Below are 18,624 nucleotides of genomic sequence, written 5' to 3'. Positions count from 1 at the left end.
ACAGTTAAATAATACATATTTTTAACTACGATGAACATAATTCTTGTTAATCTTAGGCATGTTTTTAAAAATTAATACCGTTTTAAAATATGACCACTGCAGACACTGGTTTATGCATGCACATTGGTGCCTGCATGTATTTTTTCCCTTTATGGAAGCATTTGTGCTAAAGGACTGTTTACATATATTAAATGGATTTGTTAACTAAATATTCTCGAGACTGTGTAATATGTACTTTAAATTGTTTCTAATTGAACTTTGTTTTAAAACTATTTCCAGCTAATAAAGTTTCAGTACAGAATTTTCCTACAAAATAATAGTCTTGTTTTATCAGAAACGGAATATGGAAGTAAGCCATTTAGAATGAAGATAAAGGCTGAATAATCACAACATAAAGCAGAGGACAAGTAGCAGCTCTGTAGAAAAACAAGAACACATGATGATGGAGACGTCTTGAAGCAGTATTACTGATGATTCCACACAACTTAAAATTAATTTTATTTTAATTAAATATTTAATACTTGTAAACTAAATCTTGTAAAATTTGGATCAAATCACCTATTTAGTCTACATGTTATCACAAGAATAAAATTGTTTCACCACTCATGCCTGGATATTTATTTAAGTACAGATGTATTTGTCTACAACAACTTGCTCTTGTAATACAGAATAGAAAAATAGTGATTTATCCTAAAAAATAACAATTAATTAAATGTTGAAATCATACCTACCTGTTGGAATCTAAAACATTAACATTTGATATAGTAGTTTTAATTACAAAATATTATCAAATGGAGTTTTATATGACTCTGTTATAGCGTTCCTGGTGTATGTGAATAACTTTCTATTTATGCCTTCAAAAGTAGGTTTCATTCCAACTTTTTTAAGTAATTATAGTTGCTGATCAAATACCCATTGTGACAAGCTATCCAAAAATTTGCAACTTAAAATACTACTCTAAAGCAAATAATATTAAGACTTAGCATTGAATTCAGTTATTATGAATGTACAAACAAATAATTTAAATAGCTAATCAGAATATATGTATAGCAAGGAATTTGAAATCCTCGAACATTTACATTTTAAGTATTAAGGGAATTTTATAATAATAATATTATTGATAATATACCAGTTGTTTTGTAATTCTGATTTTGACAGAATGGTAATGATTTACCAATCGATTCTAAATTGAATACTTATTTTTAGTTGTGTGAAATTAGTTACACCTTGAAGATATCACATTATGTATTATTATTATACATTAGCATTATGTATTATTTATTAACATTTGAAGATAAATAGAAACCCATCTTCAATTGTATTTTTATATTTCTCTTGTGAAGCACTTTACTCTTTTATTATACAATAATGTGTGTGAACAACATTTATATATAAATATAATACCAATAAGGATTAAATAAAAAAGTACTTGCTTCATTGGGACTCGAATCAGGGTCTCTCACTTTCCAGGTAAATTTGACAGGTATTTGGTCTTCCAATCTTATGTTAGTTTGGTTATTTAAACACATATGTGACAGAAACAGACAAATAAAAAATAATTTTATTGTAAAAAGTGAGAGCTCTTTGTTGTATTGGTAGCACACTCACTCGGAAAGTGAGAGACTCGGATTCGAGTCCCGGTGAAACAAATACTTTTTTGTGATTTAATCTTTATTGAAATTAAATTAGCATATATATATATATATTTCAACGTTTGCTGGATAACTGTGAGAATATTTATACAACTACCATTAGAATAAAATCCTTTAAGCAATCTTAAAACTAATGTAAGATTCTAACTTATTTCTATCAATTTTAGAAATGGCATACTAACCGAGAACATTTGAAGCATACTTCAGTCTCTGTACTCAATATACTGAGACTATATAAGCCTATATGATACGGTATTTGCACTTATAATTAAATTATTAATTAGAGTTAACATTACATCTCAGAATATCATACAGAAAAACTCACAGATTAATATAACACTTTCATTTCAAGATTAAAAAAAAGATACTGGTGAATAATAAAAAGAACAGTTTGATAGTTGTGCGGAATCATCAGTGTAGGAGAGAGACATCAGAGTACAGCACACCCGAAGCACCCAGAAACAACTAAATGATACCTGCTTGCCACACCTGGGTAAATCATTGATGAGAGAGTCCCAAGAATCTGTCCATACGCATTTTTGACGTAACAAGAGACCATTCTGTGTTCAGGTTGGATTATTGTGTCTAAATTTTTCTCCCCTCCCCAGTAGTGGAATTGTGCAGGGGAATTGCCCTCCATCTTCATGAGAAATGCCACTGATGGGTATAACTGTTCGCTAAATTCTATCATTAGCTTTTCGGAACTGTTGTACGAGCAGCTGAACCTAACCATCTGGCCGACCGCTGCACTCACTTGTTCTGGATACAACCTCATCATGATTGAATCTAGATTGTAAAAGATTAACAACAAACATTCAAATATATGAACATGCAACACAACTACTTGTTAGCAATCTACTTAAGTATAAACGTAGTCTATAACCATAACCCAAAACATATTGTTTAGTTTAATGAAAATAATGTCAGTTTAAAATACTTTATGGTTCCATGTTCAATGTGATTGTTTGATCAATGCTTTGTTTTTAAGTAACTAAATTTGCTTTTAAATTTTATTTCCTATTAATAATTGTTTATTGATAAAATACTGTGTAAGAAGAATGGGTCTGAATTTATTTTTAATTTGTCAACAAAGGATAGTAAAACTTATAATGGAACAAAAATCTGGTTTAAGTAACACATAAAAAATAGAAAGTTTGAAACTTAATACTCGGGCTTGAGATAATGAAAGTGCTAATTTACTGTCTCCTACTAATGTTTACAGGCCACATTATTTTAAAAATTCCAGTGAACTTGCTATTTCACAATATAGGAAGATACATTTTTCACAGTTTTTAGCTTGGATTAATACTAAATATTAAGCAAGCATATTTGACATTTTAAACAGATTTAGATTATAAAAACAAACTACTTGATTATTTTTGCTTTGACCTTGTATAAAATAATAAATTAACAAACAATTTGTGAAAAATCGGAAGAAAAGGTAATTGATTACTAGCTGGTGTTTACAGTTCATCCCAGAAATAATTCTTAGCAGACTTCCCTTGTATATTTTATAACTAAATTCATGTACTTTTAGATTTAAAAAAGCTATTTTCTTATCATATTTGTAAATCTGATGCTTAACATAAATGTAAATTGTAGTTTTGTAGTAAATAAAATGTAAGTTTTAGTGGATTACGCTCAATATTAAATTTATGAATAAAACAGAAAGTGTATTTGATACATCTGACTATAATGAGGAAAAGTATGAAATTTTCTCAGAATATTGCTTATCTTAATTTTGTTCTTAAATATTTAGCTTTAGTTAAAGCTATAATTTTTGGAAGTAAAATCATATTATTTTCTATGAATATTAACAGTGTGGATATTAATAGTGTGCCCATATTAACATAACTAAAAGTAATTAAAAGTAGACATTTAAAATCAGTATATAGTTATATAGCATAAACAATGAGTTAACTACTGAATTTCAGTACAAATAAAAAAATCAATATATATGAAAATGGTTCAATTATATTTCTATAATAATGTAAATTTTGCTAATTCAACCACATTATCTTCTTATTAGATAATTATTTAAGGAATTCTTTATGTAGACATTGAGAAAACACATTAACTGAATGGCAGTATGGTCTAACATTTCCAGATCGAAGAAGATTATTTGGTACAAACATTCCTCTACCTCAACCTAAGCTGCTTCACCACTGCACAGCTTTTGGAGCTCATAACCTTTAACAGAGGCAACATTTATCTGAGCAGCGATTTCCTTATATGTATCTATATTTTAACTTACAACTAAATTTATATTAGATAAATCATTGTTTATTGCTAGAGAATTAAGAATTAATTTTAAACATATTTGCCTTCACATAAGTGAAGTTATGTTTTAAAAATAATATTAATGTACAGCTGGTGATGGGTGAATCAAGAATTTTTAGATCTCAAATCCAATTTTGAATCTTAAGAAATCAATTCCCAATTCTCAAATTTTGAATCTTAATACGTTTTTTAAAACCTAAGTATGATTGAAACAAAATCATCAAAAATCCAAATTCTGTCATTCTTAAACCTTTGCAAACTGTCTGATAAGATAAAAAGCAATCTAAGAATACCACTCTATTTTAAAGGGTTCAGAGAGGTTCAGAGAAATAACTGTATTTTTAATAACTAAATCATAATACCTATTACTTTAATTTGATAGATTATAATATGGTAATTTGATAGATTATAATATGGTAATTTGATAGAATATAATATGGTAATTTTATAGATTATAAAATGGGATTCCAGAATATATGCTTTTAATCTGCAAAAGATATGAGCATAAATTTGTATCACTTATTAAACATATTTTAAACTTTAAATGTTTGATGAATTTCAAACCGACCAGTCATTATAAAAAATATTAAAATATAAACATAATAAATAAGGCTATATTTAATAGAGATAATCCAACTTCAAACATTGTGAAGTGCAAAAAAATTAGCAGCTGATATTCGTGCATACACGCATCTGACTTGTGGCATTACACAAACCTAAAATAGAAAATAGAAACTGCAAGCAAAATATAATTCATAAAAGCATAATAATGTGTGGATTACACTATCTATCTACAGTTTAAACAAAATGCAACAAAATCATGTTTTAGTGATCACTAATTTGCTTAATATAGATCAGCATTTATCTGATAATAAATGCAGCAGACTCGCAGCAGTGCACAAAAATAAACATAGAAAATAGACACAAAAGGCAAAATATTATTTACAAAATGACAATTTTTTAATTAGGTTATTTATTTACGAGTTTTCAAAAGACAAAGTACGATCAGTAATTTGCATAATGCCGATCAGTTGTCGTCCATGAACACAGCAGACTCGCAGTGCTGCATAAACATAGATATAGAACATACTAACTGCAAGCAAAGTATTTACAAAAGTACAATAATTATTTAATTAGGCTGTGTCCTTACAGTTATAAAGTTCAAAGTATGGCAAAGACATATTTTAGCGATTGGTAATTTGTGTACTATCGATCAGCTGATAATTAAATGGTGGATCTCCGCACACTGAACGTCGAATCCCTATGATTGACACTCTAATCCAAATCTTTGTTGAATATTCAGTGAATTCGAAATTCGGCTTCCCCTATCACTATATACAGCTGATAATATCCACTGAATTGTATAGAGAATTAAATTTAATATTTGTACTAACAAATATTGTACATATAATGAAAAACTAAATGTGAAGTACAAAACTTCCAAAGATTAGTAATACTCGACATAGTTTCACAACTTTTTGCCCTGTTTGTTCAGCTAACTTTCAGGAGTTAGTTGTAAACTATTTTAACTAAAAGTAAATAATTTTTAAGGGGCACTGCATATTTTATAAACCGTTCAGATGTTCAACCAGAATATTTCATACTCTCTGTTATATTCATAAATATCGGTATTTAAAAGGGTATATAAAAAAAAGGATTTTAAACTTTCTTTAAAATGTAGGTGACCAATATTAGAAATTAAACCTGATTGAGCTGTCGCTATCATTAATTTAAAGCACATTGCCCAAACAATTACACATGTGAGATAAATTAAACACGCAAGGAATATGTTGCAGTCCCATAAGACTCACTGATAGTTCTATCACAGTAAAGGCCGCTGTAAGGTGTCCTACAGGTACAGATGACTTGCTGTTGAGCTCCCAAGACACAGTACTCCTCGTTGTTATTGCAAGGACATTTCTTGCAGCTTTTGTCAAAGTCCTGGTAGTATCCTGCACTGCACGACTGAAACATAAGTGGTCACATCATGATGTCATGTCGATTAATGTTCAGCTACTTACATGAACAGAACAAAATGGATAGGTACCTCACAACTGGATCCTCGATGGCCCTGTGGACAGCGGCAGACTTCGACTTCGGACGCGACTGGCCGGCCTGTACGTTGAGACACGGCTGTGTCTAAACTCACGTCACTGAGAAAGCTGGTTAGCGCGTAAGTAGGGTATGTGGCTCGCACCAGTATTGCCTGCAAGTTGGACAGCACGCTCATGAGGTCGGCTCGTGATGCCGGTTTCTGTCCCACTGTTTGATCCAGCCTTCGCCATTTGTTCTCTCTCAGAGGAATTGATGTGGTCTGTAAGAAATATTTCTTCTATTTATTATTGTTCTTTAATAATTATTTAAAATTATGGGCCATTATATAAATCTGACATGCGTATTTAAACACATAATACTTTTATGAGTTATTTGATACAAAATTGTTTTGGATGTTACAAATTAAACTAATGATAGAAAGAAAAGTATATAAGTTCTATTGCAATAACAGAAATTAAGTTCTCTTTAGATAATTTATGTTTTAGTGAAAAAAACTTTTACACCAAAAATTTCAAGATGTTTTTATTATATTATTTTTCTTGTTAAGTAAAGGTGCAAACATATAATGACAACTTTTAATATCCTACAAATACTGAAAATGTCTTTGTTGCCAGACTTCAAACATACTATATACTTGGTAACCAACTATTAAATGAATTTTTCTACCAAAATGTTTGCTTAAGTTAGTAACAAAGTAAATAATCTCAAAACTGTATAGCACTAACAATTATAGTTATATGACTGAAGCAGTAATAAAATCTTTGATTTACTAACCCTTGTGATATTAGGAGAGAGTAAGATATCATCTGTCCAGTAGACAGATAACGTAGGGCCGATGAGAATGATGTCAGTATCAAAGGATGGTGAGTAGTTTTGCAGTGCAGTGTAACTTCTTGAGAAATTCAAGTTCCCACCATATGATAATATCTGTTAGAAAAAATCACCCATATTAATACATCTGTTTGGATTTATAATATTACTACTCCATAATTGTTTACCAAACACACCTAGCCACGTAAATAGGAAGCTAAAACCCTTTTTAGTACCAGCTATACCCATTATATTACTGATAAAGTAGAACAGCGTTGAGGACCAGCCGGCAATATTGCAATTACACATACTTTTCCACTCTGGACTAACCGTCAGCATACCGCTGGTTCGATATTTTTAGTTTTTGACTACTGTTTTGGGAAAATAAAAAAGAACTGACTTTAACAGTTAACCACTTACAGCAACTACCAATTGCAGGTACATCTTTGTTTTCATTGAGTATATTTATAAACAGACGTCACGCACCGATAGTAACTATGCCGACACTGTCAGAATCAGAATTATCTCACAAGTTAATTAAGTATAAAATTGTGAAAACATAAAAATATATTGACTTATTAGGCTTTTTAGAAAACTAAAATCTATACAATAGATATTGGACTCACAGAAAAAAGTATATAAATATGCACTTATTTAGATAAATTGGAAAAAAATAAGTTTTAATTCATTTTTACAATAATTGGTTTCATCAAATTCAGAGGAAGAATACAGCGGTAAATTTATTAAATGATCTTTGAGTTTCAGTTTGAATCTTTTATAATTTTCTATTCGCTTTGAATAGTTTGGTAATGTATTACAGAATCAGGCTCCCAAATATTTTGGGCTTTTATAGAAGAATTACAAATCATGTTGAGATACAGCCATATTATTTTTATTTCTTGTGTCATATTGATGAGTATCACTATTTAGTTAAATATAAATAACTAATAACAGAATTTAGTTCAATACAAGTAGCTGTGTACATATTGTAACGTTGCATTCTTTTATATGTAATGAAAATAGCAGTGTAAAGCATTTTTAGACGTAGTTTTTCCACATAATTCACATTCTACACATTTGAAACACCCCCTCCCCAAAAAAAGACATTTGTGTCCTTCTCATACCAATTGTGTTGACGTGACATTTGCATGTTTTTGCATGTTTGTTAGTTAAAATCTAACAACTTTTAATTTTGTATTGAATTTTTGAAATTTGAAACACATATAAAAGGTAATGAAATAATAAAATAAACTCTTTCATTACAAAAATACCTAAATTGCCTTTGAATTAAAACTTATTTTGGATCGAATAAAATTTTTTAGCTTTTGTAAATATAATTAATGTCATAATTATTTTCAGAATTTTAGATAATTTAAACTTTTTATCCAAGGAAATTCTTTTCCGTACATATTTATACTAAAAATAGATTTATAATTTTAAATGGGCTTGTAGCTATAGATTTTTTCCAACTCTAAGAAAAATTCTTGTTGATAGCTTATGGAGTTTTTGGCAAATTCCTGAAATGAGGGCTTTATCCCATGTCCAATTTCAGGATATAGTGATATTTTGGTCCTGTTCCCAGTCTAAAAAGATTTAACAGTTATATTAACTGAATATAAAAGAAACATAGTTGATCTTATTTATCCTTTCCCAATATCTTATTATTATATTTTAGTTAGCTTCTTTATTCCTTTCTTAAGTTCTCCATTGTTGGTAATATAAAATTAAGTAAAGCAAGGCTGACAGAACTTCAATTTCCAATGATAACTATACTACAAATTTCTATGGCAGCACCATATTATAGTTGCATTATAGGAGGTGTCTCCTTTGAAAGATATAGTTAATGAACATTCAAAGGCTTTCTAGTTTTTTTTGTAAAGTGTATACTTTTTGGACATTTAAACAATGAAGTGCAACAAAATATGAAATCTTTTTCTGGATAAACCATAAATATATGGAGAAAAAACTAAAAAGCGCATGAAGTTTAACATTGTTCTTATGGGGAAAACCTCAAGGTCAGTGCACTACAGCCAGCTCTTAAACCACAAATATTTTGCTCTTAATTTGGTCGTAGAATTGTCCCATGATAAATTCCACCAAGGCGTCTAATGTTACCACTGTTGTACTGAAATCCTAATGCCAGTAGCATGAAATAAAACTTTTATTTAGGCAATTGCCTTTCTTCCACTTATATTTTCAATTCAGTTATGTGTATCTAATTTTAAAACTCCCCATTCTTTACAAACCATATTTGCTAAATTCTTGTCAGTTATTTGTACCAATAAAAAAAGCATAACTCTGCCCAGCTGGCCCAATCAGCATCTTTCTAGCCAGGTTGTCTCTTAACATTTTTTTTGTAAAAGACCTTCTTTTCCAAGGCAAGCTTTGAGGACTACACTACATAATCACTGCTCTCAAACCCATGGTGACTGAAAAGTTGAGCAAGTCAAAGTTGTACCCCATGTTAGTTTATATAAATGGAATAAATTCATAAATGTGTCTCTTGGTTAAAAGTTTAAACAAAGAAGAATGGCACAATTAGCAGCACAGAAGTAGCCATGAAAGCATACTGCTCTTTGTTTGAGTCCCCCTTGAGATATGGCTTGATTTCTAGAGAGGGATGACAATCTCACACCTGCAGAGGGTGCTCGTGATACAAAAGAAGATAATTAAAGCTCTAAAGGACCATTGAACATGTGCCAAACAGCCTTCAAGGATGACTTTTGATAACCCTCTGACTGTTGTAGAACTCTGTATCAAAGATACAAACCATATTTACATAAAAATTGTCTTTTGGGCTCAGTCGAAAGAGGCAGGTAGATTTTGTAACATTTGAAATATTAATATGATTTATTTTAGTAATACAGTATTTTCATTACATTTGTTAAAAAAACTATTTTTTTCTAGACACATGGGCTCTGTTACAAAATAATATTTTATAATTGATCACTGATGTATAATTATATGCCCATTTCAGAACATATAATTTTTTTACAAACACTGACTCGTACACTAATTGTAGTATTAATACCTGACATTTACTCTGTTTTACAAGAATGTGTGGAAAAAAGAAATATTCTATTCTAGTTCACTTTATAATATTTTTAGCAAAAACAATTTAATTTGTTGCCGAATATTAACATAAACAATGATTTTTATCCCACTTACCTTATTTCCAGTAAACTGCGGTGGAAGGGACCAAAATAAACGTTGCTGCCGTTGGTTATTTGAAAAATCATAACCAATCTCATTCTTGGCAGGGTTCAGTATAAACCCGTCTTGAATAACAAACTGCCTTGATCTATAACAAAAATACAGTTGTGTTGTCAAACATATTAAATGAACAACACCCACCATGTAACAATCTGAAACTATTTCCACTTGGAAAAAATACTGAATACCAGTATTGAAACCAATAATGAAGAGAATTACTAGTTATTGGAAAAATGTTTCATGTAAACTTATAAGAAAACATTAAATAATAAACCACTAATTTAATAAAATTCATTATTATGACAGTAACAAAAAAAATAACAGCATTGACTAGAAACATCAAACAATGTAAATCTATATATCGTGTGTTTTGAATATAAATAACTTACATAAAATCAGAAACAGTAAAATAGACTTATGTTTATTATATTATTAGACAGTAAAACCTGTTCAATAAAGAAGATAATATTGTATCATTGTACACTGTTTCAATGAAACCACTTAATGTTTTTATATTTTGTCCTTGTTTCCAAAAGTGGGGGTATAGGATAAATATTAATTCTTGAGTTTCTTGTTTGGGCTCTATCCCAACAGGAGTCCTGATCTGCCACTGGCTGAAGGGCTGCCCTTGCTAGTTCCCTTAGTTCTCGAACATATTTTTTCTTGTTGGTTACATATCCTAGACCTTAGAAACCTTCTAGTAAAGCGTCTGTTTACCTTCTGAGCATGCACTCTCTACCCAATGTTATACTACAACACCTGCATCTGATAAAAACAAACATCCACACGTCCAGACAAACAATTTAAGAGTCTGGATGTAATACAACAGTCTGATTGCCATTTTTAGAGGTACTTATTTACTTCAAATTTTAATACTTTATAAGAAAATAAGTGTTTTTACTATCTACATAATATGAAGTTCCAAACTTTAAATGGAAGCCGTTTTGAAAAGGGGCAAGATACAATTTTTTTAAGTGTGGAAATTCCTATGTTTTACTCTGTCATTTGAAGAGATTTGTTAATTACAAATTTTGAATTTCCTTATCTTTTCCAGTTTGAGAAAAGAGGCAAAATAAAAAAAATTCACATAAACATTACAATTAAATGATCATCCTCTAAGTTTTTGTTTTATTTTCAATGTTAAAAATTGAGTCTAAAAAATATTTATAATAATATTATAAATAATAAATAAAACTCAAATGAATATGAGACTACCACTCATATTTCTGTCGAGTACTGGTACAAATATATTTAATTTCTAAAATATGATACAATCATACTCGGTTTGGTACAACATTTACTGTGTGGTGCCAGATCAATGCAGGACAATGCGAGAAACGTTCATTTGAATTAAAGACACAATTTAATATCATTAACCAAATGATACCAATTAAAATTGAGTAAATATCTAATAATCTAATTGAGTAATATAGAATTCATAAATTTTCCAAGTTTGTCTCATTATTGAGCAACCGTCTTATGAAACTTCTATTTATAAACCTCAGTGTGAAATCAGGGTTTAACCTGTGATTTGTCACATTTTGCTAAACGAGCAGAGAAAATGTAACGCTGTTGAGAAAAGCTCTTGCAAAATTGCAACAAAAGCGAGAAAGAACTAACCGTGAAAACAAGTACTGTATACCGCATTTTGAAAATCAGTTTACAGCGTTTTTAAAACTATTGTTTTTCAATGATACTATGAGATCATACATGAAGTCATAAAATTTAATTTCATGTATATAAAATAATAGACAGCAACATCAACCACAGCGTGCAACAGCAATAGTGCCGGTCGACAAATTGGTTGTGTATGGTTGGAAAACACTTGCCTATTCTCGAAACAAAAAGAATAAATACCCAAGTTTGAAAGTTAACCATAAACTAACTAATAGAGCTAAAATTATGGAAGTTACATTAACCCTTTGAGTGCCGCAGCATTGCTATTTGCGATCCTGCATTATATGCAAGAAATGCCAGAGTCGCTATTTGCGACTTCTGCAGTAATGCTTATATAGTATTTATCTAAATTGGCTCAATGACTATACATATGCATTCCAAAAGCTTCAACGTAACTTTTGATGAAGGTTTTGTTGCATTCTGGTTAGAGTCTGATTTTTACGGCGGTTGTAAAGAGAGCATGTCAGTCGAGTTTAGAATCGACAGCTACACGGACGAGCTGTCACATGTTTTGTTTGCGCTGGTGTTTGTTTCACAAATGATTGTAAATATTGAAAGTTTTTAAGTGTAAATGGGTTTGTAGTGTTAGTATCTTCATATTATTTTGTTTGTGTATGTTGTTCTAGTCTGTGTGTAAGTAGAACAATGACTTGACCGTGAGTTACTAAGCAGCTAGTACTTTACTAAATACATTTGTATAGTTTTTATGTTTTTTGTGTTTGTTCAGTGATATTTATAAACAATGAGTCATAAAAACATTGTTGACAATGAAGACCTAGTATTGCAGGCATTATATTTAAGTATTAGCAGTGTAGACAATACGCAGAGTGTTAGGTTAGGTTAGAAAATTTCTAGTTTTGTAGCGGTTCATATTTTCATATTTATTTTCCAAACTTTACTTATAAGTAAAAAAAATTTTTATATGTCTTTTTGTACAGAATTAAATGGAGTATAAGATAGAAAAACTGAAAGTGAAAAATAAAATATTTCAATAACACTAAGTTGTGTTAAAATAAAAAACAAAATTTTTTCGCTCATAAAGTTTTAGTTAATGTTTTGTTTTTATTGGTATAAAAACGTTAAATAAGTAATCAATGTGTCATATTTATAAAGAAAATATATTTATCTACAAGAAAAACAAAAACCCAAGAAATTATACCAATAAATAATTTTTTTTATGAATTTTTAACCACACCCTTGCAAAATTAGGCATTTTCGCTTGGCATTTTATGTATACCGTTTTGGTATACGCTGCGGCACTCAAAGGGTTAAACTTAATCTTGTTTATTTCTGCTTCCAGACGTATAAAGCAAATTATTTACGACTAAGTTTTGTGTCTGTAAGAATGAAATAAAGGAACCAGTTTTGGCGCTTTACTACTAAATTTTGAAAGTTAAATTATTCATTGTTAAACCCGCCATAGGAGGCTCGGAGCTCATATGAAAAAAGCTGATGGGATATTGTCTAAAATATTAAAACAATATTTTATTTATTATGGCTCCTTATACTTCATGTGCGAGTGGACCACTCATGATCATCGCAACGTCATCCTTTACGGTTTGATGGTCGCGCGTTCCAATGAGCATGCGTCAGCCACGGCAAATTAACAAAACCTGTTTAAATAAGTTAAAGCGCCGTTAAAAACTGTAGTTTAAAATTGTGTTTACAAAAATAAATTGTCTTCAAATAAAAAATAATGACTATAAGCTGAATAACGTGACAAATGCTGAGTTAGTTATTTAACCAAACCCGGTTGTGAATGAAAGTTAAAATGATTTACAAACACTGGTTTGACAACAACTTTAATCCATTTAATTAAAAAATTCTAAAATTACATACTCTTAGTTAGTACTCTTGTACATATCTTGTATAAAGTGTTGATCTTAATATGGTTGGTTATTGGTCTTAATATGATTATAAGTTTTCTTCGTTATAAATTGTAATTTGGTTGAAAAACACTAAAAGAGATACCAATTTTCATTCTTACCAACATAAAACCTTAAATTTAATGTTTGTTAAAAATTTGATATATGTCTAGATGCAAAAATGAACAAACTACATTTTAATTTAACACCCAACATTTTCGCTGAACTAGTTAGTTTGTGGTTAACATTCAAACTAGGTTATCTATATATTTTGATACGAGAGAATATCCAACGAATGGACATGCTTGTTGCTATGATAGCGGCGCGGATGCACCAATGGCTAACACACAAACGAACAAAAACGAATGTTGTACACCTCTAAATGTCTTGTCATGGCATCTATAATTAGTATTGGGGATTTTTCAAGGTTATCTGATAGTCTGATTTTATTTTAAATTACAAACATTTGTGAAAGGTTAAGTATAAGCAATGTAAGCAGTTTCTTAATGTTCTCTATTGAAGGTACTAATAAAAGCAATCCTTTTGAAGGTTTAAACATTGGTATTTGCAAAACAAAGAAGGCTACTTACTGAGGCTATTTTGTATTTAAATTAAGAGAAGATTTCAAATTTTATTTTCTTTACTGCTTTTAATAAAACCTCTTACAACATTCACAAAACAACCCAAACCAGGTTGTTTTTTTTTTGTTGGTTTGTGTGTTTTATATATATATATAAAATATAATATATATATGTATAAATATTGGTTCTAGAGGCTAAAGTATAATAGAACTTCAGGGTGTTTTCCAATAAGTATTATTGTAATCTCCCGTGGAATACAATGCTATTAGTAAGTGCTACAAGACAAACATTTTTGCTAAAATGTCTGAAGAGCTTGTAGCATTTTTGCTTAGAAAATTTTCATCTCAGCTTAAACCTTGTGTGAAATATATGCTTAACATATGCGAATGATGTTCATTGGTCTTTATGATAAATTGATAAGAGATTAAATATGGTAAAAGTGCATTGGTGGGGGAAACATTATTTGTATTATAGTAAAGTGTAAACTGTTATTTACAGTTTATAAGTTTTAACCACAATTTCAACAAATCATGAACAGTTTCTGTAGAACATAACTTGAGTTTACAATCTGTTAAATATAATGTTCAGTTTCACAAGGTAGTGATGATAAATTATAGAAAATTACAAACTGTGTAAAAACATTCCTAAAGTAATTTAACATATTTTTGTTAAAAAATAACAGCAAAATGAACAAACTGTTGAGAAAGAAATTAAACACTTACGGGTCTGTGAGTAAAAATCCATGTGATCCATCGATTATCTGCATCGGGATTGCCTCTCTGTAATAATTCGATGACTGACATTCACTGGATACTCCAGAGCAATAACATTCAATGCATCCATCTATGTTTGCCTCTGAAAGGTCGAATGTTCCCTTTCTACATTCACTGCATGATTGCCCTATGACATTTGTCTGAAATAAATCACAATTAATTATATTGATTATTTTTAAAGTCCATTTGAAATAATAATAACCAAATAGCTGTTTTGACTCTTATAAATTACATACAATAAGTTTGCACTAGTTTGGCATAATGAGAAGGCAACTTGAGACAAAATTTTAGAAAAACCAGACTTCACCGAGGTTGGAATTAAATGTTATTACTACTGATAAAACCTCTAAAAGTTATTGTTATAAAGAACAAAGTGGAGCATTTGGCATTTGTTCTTTTTTCATACTTATTTCAAAAGCAAGTTTATATGTAAACAATATTTTGGTACAACCCAAAGAATTTAATAACAAATAAATATAATTGCAGTAAATACCAAAATATTATTTCAAATATTAAAAGAACAATGAACTACAATGTATATTACTCTATGAATATGAAAATAAGAGTCAAATGGTATGGCACTATATATTTCCAATAAACCTGTGACAAAAGATTGTCTATGAGGTTGTTTCAGTTTTATAGTTGGAACATTTCTCCATTTTTATAAGCAGATGAAATAAGTTGTATCCGTAATACCACCTACATACAGTTTGACATTATGGAAATACATATTTTTGCATTGAAGGGGCTAGTATTTACCATTAACTATAACAAACTCATTAAAAACTCCATTTTGTTTATTATTATTTTTTATAAAGCTAATAAATTGAGAGTTGGACTACCCTAGCATGAACTTACTGTGTACTAATAATGATCTTGCAAGTGCACTGGTTGCCCTGTTCATAAGTTCGACTTGTACTGCCTCAGGGGTTACAGTTACACTGAAGACCTTCAGGAGTACAAGGAACACCGGTTCCTGGACTACCCTAGCATGAACTTACTGTGTACTGATACTGACCTTGCAAGTGCACTGGTTGCCCTGTTCACAAGTTTGACTTGTACTGCCTCGGGGATCACAGTTACACTGAGTGCCCTCAGGAGTACAAGGAACACCGGTTCCTGGACTACCCCCGTACCCTGGCACACACTGGTCACATTTCTCTCCCATTGTATTTCCTTGGCAGTTCTGTCACAACAGAGTAACAGTTTGAATTAAGTGTAATAGTATTTAAAATATTAAATTCATTTTCTTCTAACTAAAATTGTCTGGCAATAATTTGATAAAACTTTATGTATGAAAAGCTAGTTCACCGAAAGAGATATGCGGAGAAGAGAATAAACAAACTTTAACTGAGCTAGGAGTTTATTGCAACTTTTTTATGTTTAAATAAGAATTAAAACTTTAAACTCTATTCTGGACTGCATTCACTCAAATTGTGTATTTTTTTTCATTTTATCATACACAGTAGAGAAAATAATAAAACAAAAATAATAATACCTAGCCTAGAACATTGTAATTCTATCAAATTATAAATCATTGTGTATTTGAACACAAACAAGTGTTAAACATAAATCATATTTTTAATATATAATAACCACTTATTTTTATTATAATCTACTTGAGAGAAAATGTAATAGAATTTCAAATATTAATGATTATGTGCAAATAACTTGTTTACTGGTCAATTATTAATAGGTGTCATAGTTCAAAAATAACTGTCATAGTTAAAGTGTTTAAATACTTTTAACATTTTGTTTAAAGTATAAAACAATGTGCAAATATGGTAACAACACACTAGCAATGGCAAAATACCAAAATGAAACAGGTAGGTATCCAATGGATTCAGTAACTACACAAGTAATAACTGTGGTAAGTTTCGATGAGAGGTTAGTTGATATGGCTTCCCCTGTCTTGTTCAAAGTTGCATGCACATGATGTATTCTATCCATGCTCTAAATTTTGCTATGTCATTTGAATGTTTGCTTAAATATTTTGAGCTGAACAAAAAAGAACAGTGGCATGTTTGAATTATTGTTTATTATAAGCTATAAGAAGTACGTATATACTTTTTGGCATAAAATGCTATATTCTGCTATGGTTACAAAACTGTGTATCATCTGATTCATCACATCACATCCACACTGTTATTCATATATAAATGAACAAACATATCAGGAATATTGTTCAATGTTTAAAACTCCAAAGCAGTTACATTAACAGCAGTTTAATATAAAATAAGGTAAAAAAATATTATTACTAATTATTATTAAATAACAGCTATTTACAAAGGTAACACAAATAATATTAAATCAAATCAAAATCTCTTTATTCACATACACAAAACAATAACATATACAATATACTTCCATAATTTCAATGAATAATTCCCCATATAGACTATAGGTCTGTGTAAGGGGAAGAGTCCATAAATCAGTCTTTTCTTAATTTACATTTGTGTAGTATAGTTTTACATTAAAATTTACAAAAGATTGGCTTAAGATTGTACAAAATACATTATTGTAAAAATTATATATATATATATATATATATATATATATATATATATATACATACATATGCATAAATACATACACACACACATATATACATATACCCACCCATCTCTATACAGTTTAGGCACCGCTTAACCACCATATTACTATTGGATGGATGAAAACAATCCAACAGCACCACCAAACCACATCTCACAATAATAATTCTTACTTACACAATATTCCCAAATAATTTGCTATTAACAGGTTTCTACATAATTTATTGGTAACGCGAATGAATCAGTGCCTCTGCAGCACCCAGGTTGAGCAACCACCGACCCACCCTACACTTGTACTCGGCTACACTTCCACCCTCTGCCACCAATATGTGCTCTGGTAGATTTTTATAAAGCACATGAGCTATGTAAAAAGAGTTAAATTTTTACAATTTTCTAACTTTATTCTTGGACGTACTAGATATGAGGTACCCAATTCAATTTAGTGTCAAAAATTATTCCCAAATAGTTTTATTGGTCCACACAACCAATGATACCACAACCGCAGGACTCGGAGTAAGGATCACCGCAGGAATGCAGTCTGAGGCATCTCTAACCCGGATTAAAATCTATTCCAGAAACAAATGGTAAATATTTCGTTTTTATTAAGTTAATAATCAGAGTATTGTGATCACACCAATTTTTTATTATTGACAGATCTAAGGAAGCTTGTTCAAATGCCTCCTCCCACGTACAGCCAGATCACACCACAGCCGTGTCATCAGCAAACAGAAACAACTTACTATTTATGTCAACGTTCGTTATATTATTTATATAGACCAAGAACAACAATGGCCCAAGGGTACTTCCCTCCACCACACTGTAGTCCACATTTGTTTGGTTACTCTTAACTCCATTAATGAAACAAATTGCTGACGATTATTAAAATAACTGACAAACCAATTGAGTGTAACGTTTTTTACTCCGGCATATTCTAATTTTGATAGCAGTTTTCCGCCTAACTAAAAGAGTCAAAAGCTTTAGCAAGATCAAGAAAGGTGACTAGGACTCGCTTTTTCGAACCAATTTCAGACGATATGCATTTAGTTATGTCATAGAGAGCATCTGATGTACTTTTACCACTCCTAAAGCCATATTGATTATTTGAAAGGAATTTTTCGCCCTCTAAATAATTCATCAATTGGGATTTGATACATTTTTGTAGTAGC

The 18,624-nt window shown here is 30.2% G+C and overlaps 1 protein-coding gene across 36 annotated transcripts in view; it reads right to left on the bottom strand.

The window, feature by feature from the left end:
• The window catches only part of LOC124360280 (basement membrane-specific heparan sulfate proteoglycan core protein), a 528,539-nt gene that overhangs the window by 82,041 nt on the left and 427,874 nt on the right, over window positions 1-18,624 (bottom strand). For 34 of the 36 annotated variants that reach the window (XM_046813745.1, XM_046813754.1, XM_046813747.1 and 31 more), the window contains 7 exons: window positions 15,925-16,092; window positions 14,856-15,046; window positions 9,966-10,098; window positions 6,762-6,914; window positions 5,980-6,246; window positions 5,744-5,897; window positions 2,142-2,438 (listed from right to left, as the gene is read on the bottom strand). In XM_046813745.1, the coding sequence (XP_046669701.1) occupies window positions 2,142-2,438; window positions 5,744-5,897; window positions 5,980-6,246; window positions 6,762-6,914; window positions 9,966-10,098; window positions 14,856-15,046; window positions 15,925-16,092 (1,363 nt within the window). The remainder of the gene's footprint in view (window positions 1-2,141; window positions 2,439-5,743; window positions 5,898-5,979; window positions 6,247-6,761; window positions 6,915-9,965; window positions 10,099-14,855; window positions 15,047-15,924; window positions 16,093-18,624) is intronic. The other 2 variants (XM_046813763.1, XM_046813769.1) reach the window with 1 other exon arrangement.

This window comes from Homalodisca vitripennis, chromosome 4, assembly GCF_021130785.1.
Source record: "Homalodisca vitripennis isolate AUS2020 chromosome 4, UT_GWSS_2.1, whole genome shotgun sequence".
NCBI lineage: Eukaryota > Metazoa > Arthropoda > Insecta > Hemiptera > Cicadellidae > Homalodisca > Homalodisca vitripennis.
The sequence above is the reverse complement of the archived record's forward strand: the minus strand, read 5'-3'. Positions and strand labels throughout refer to the sequence as shown.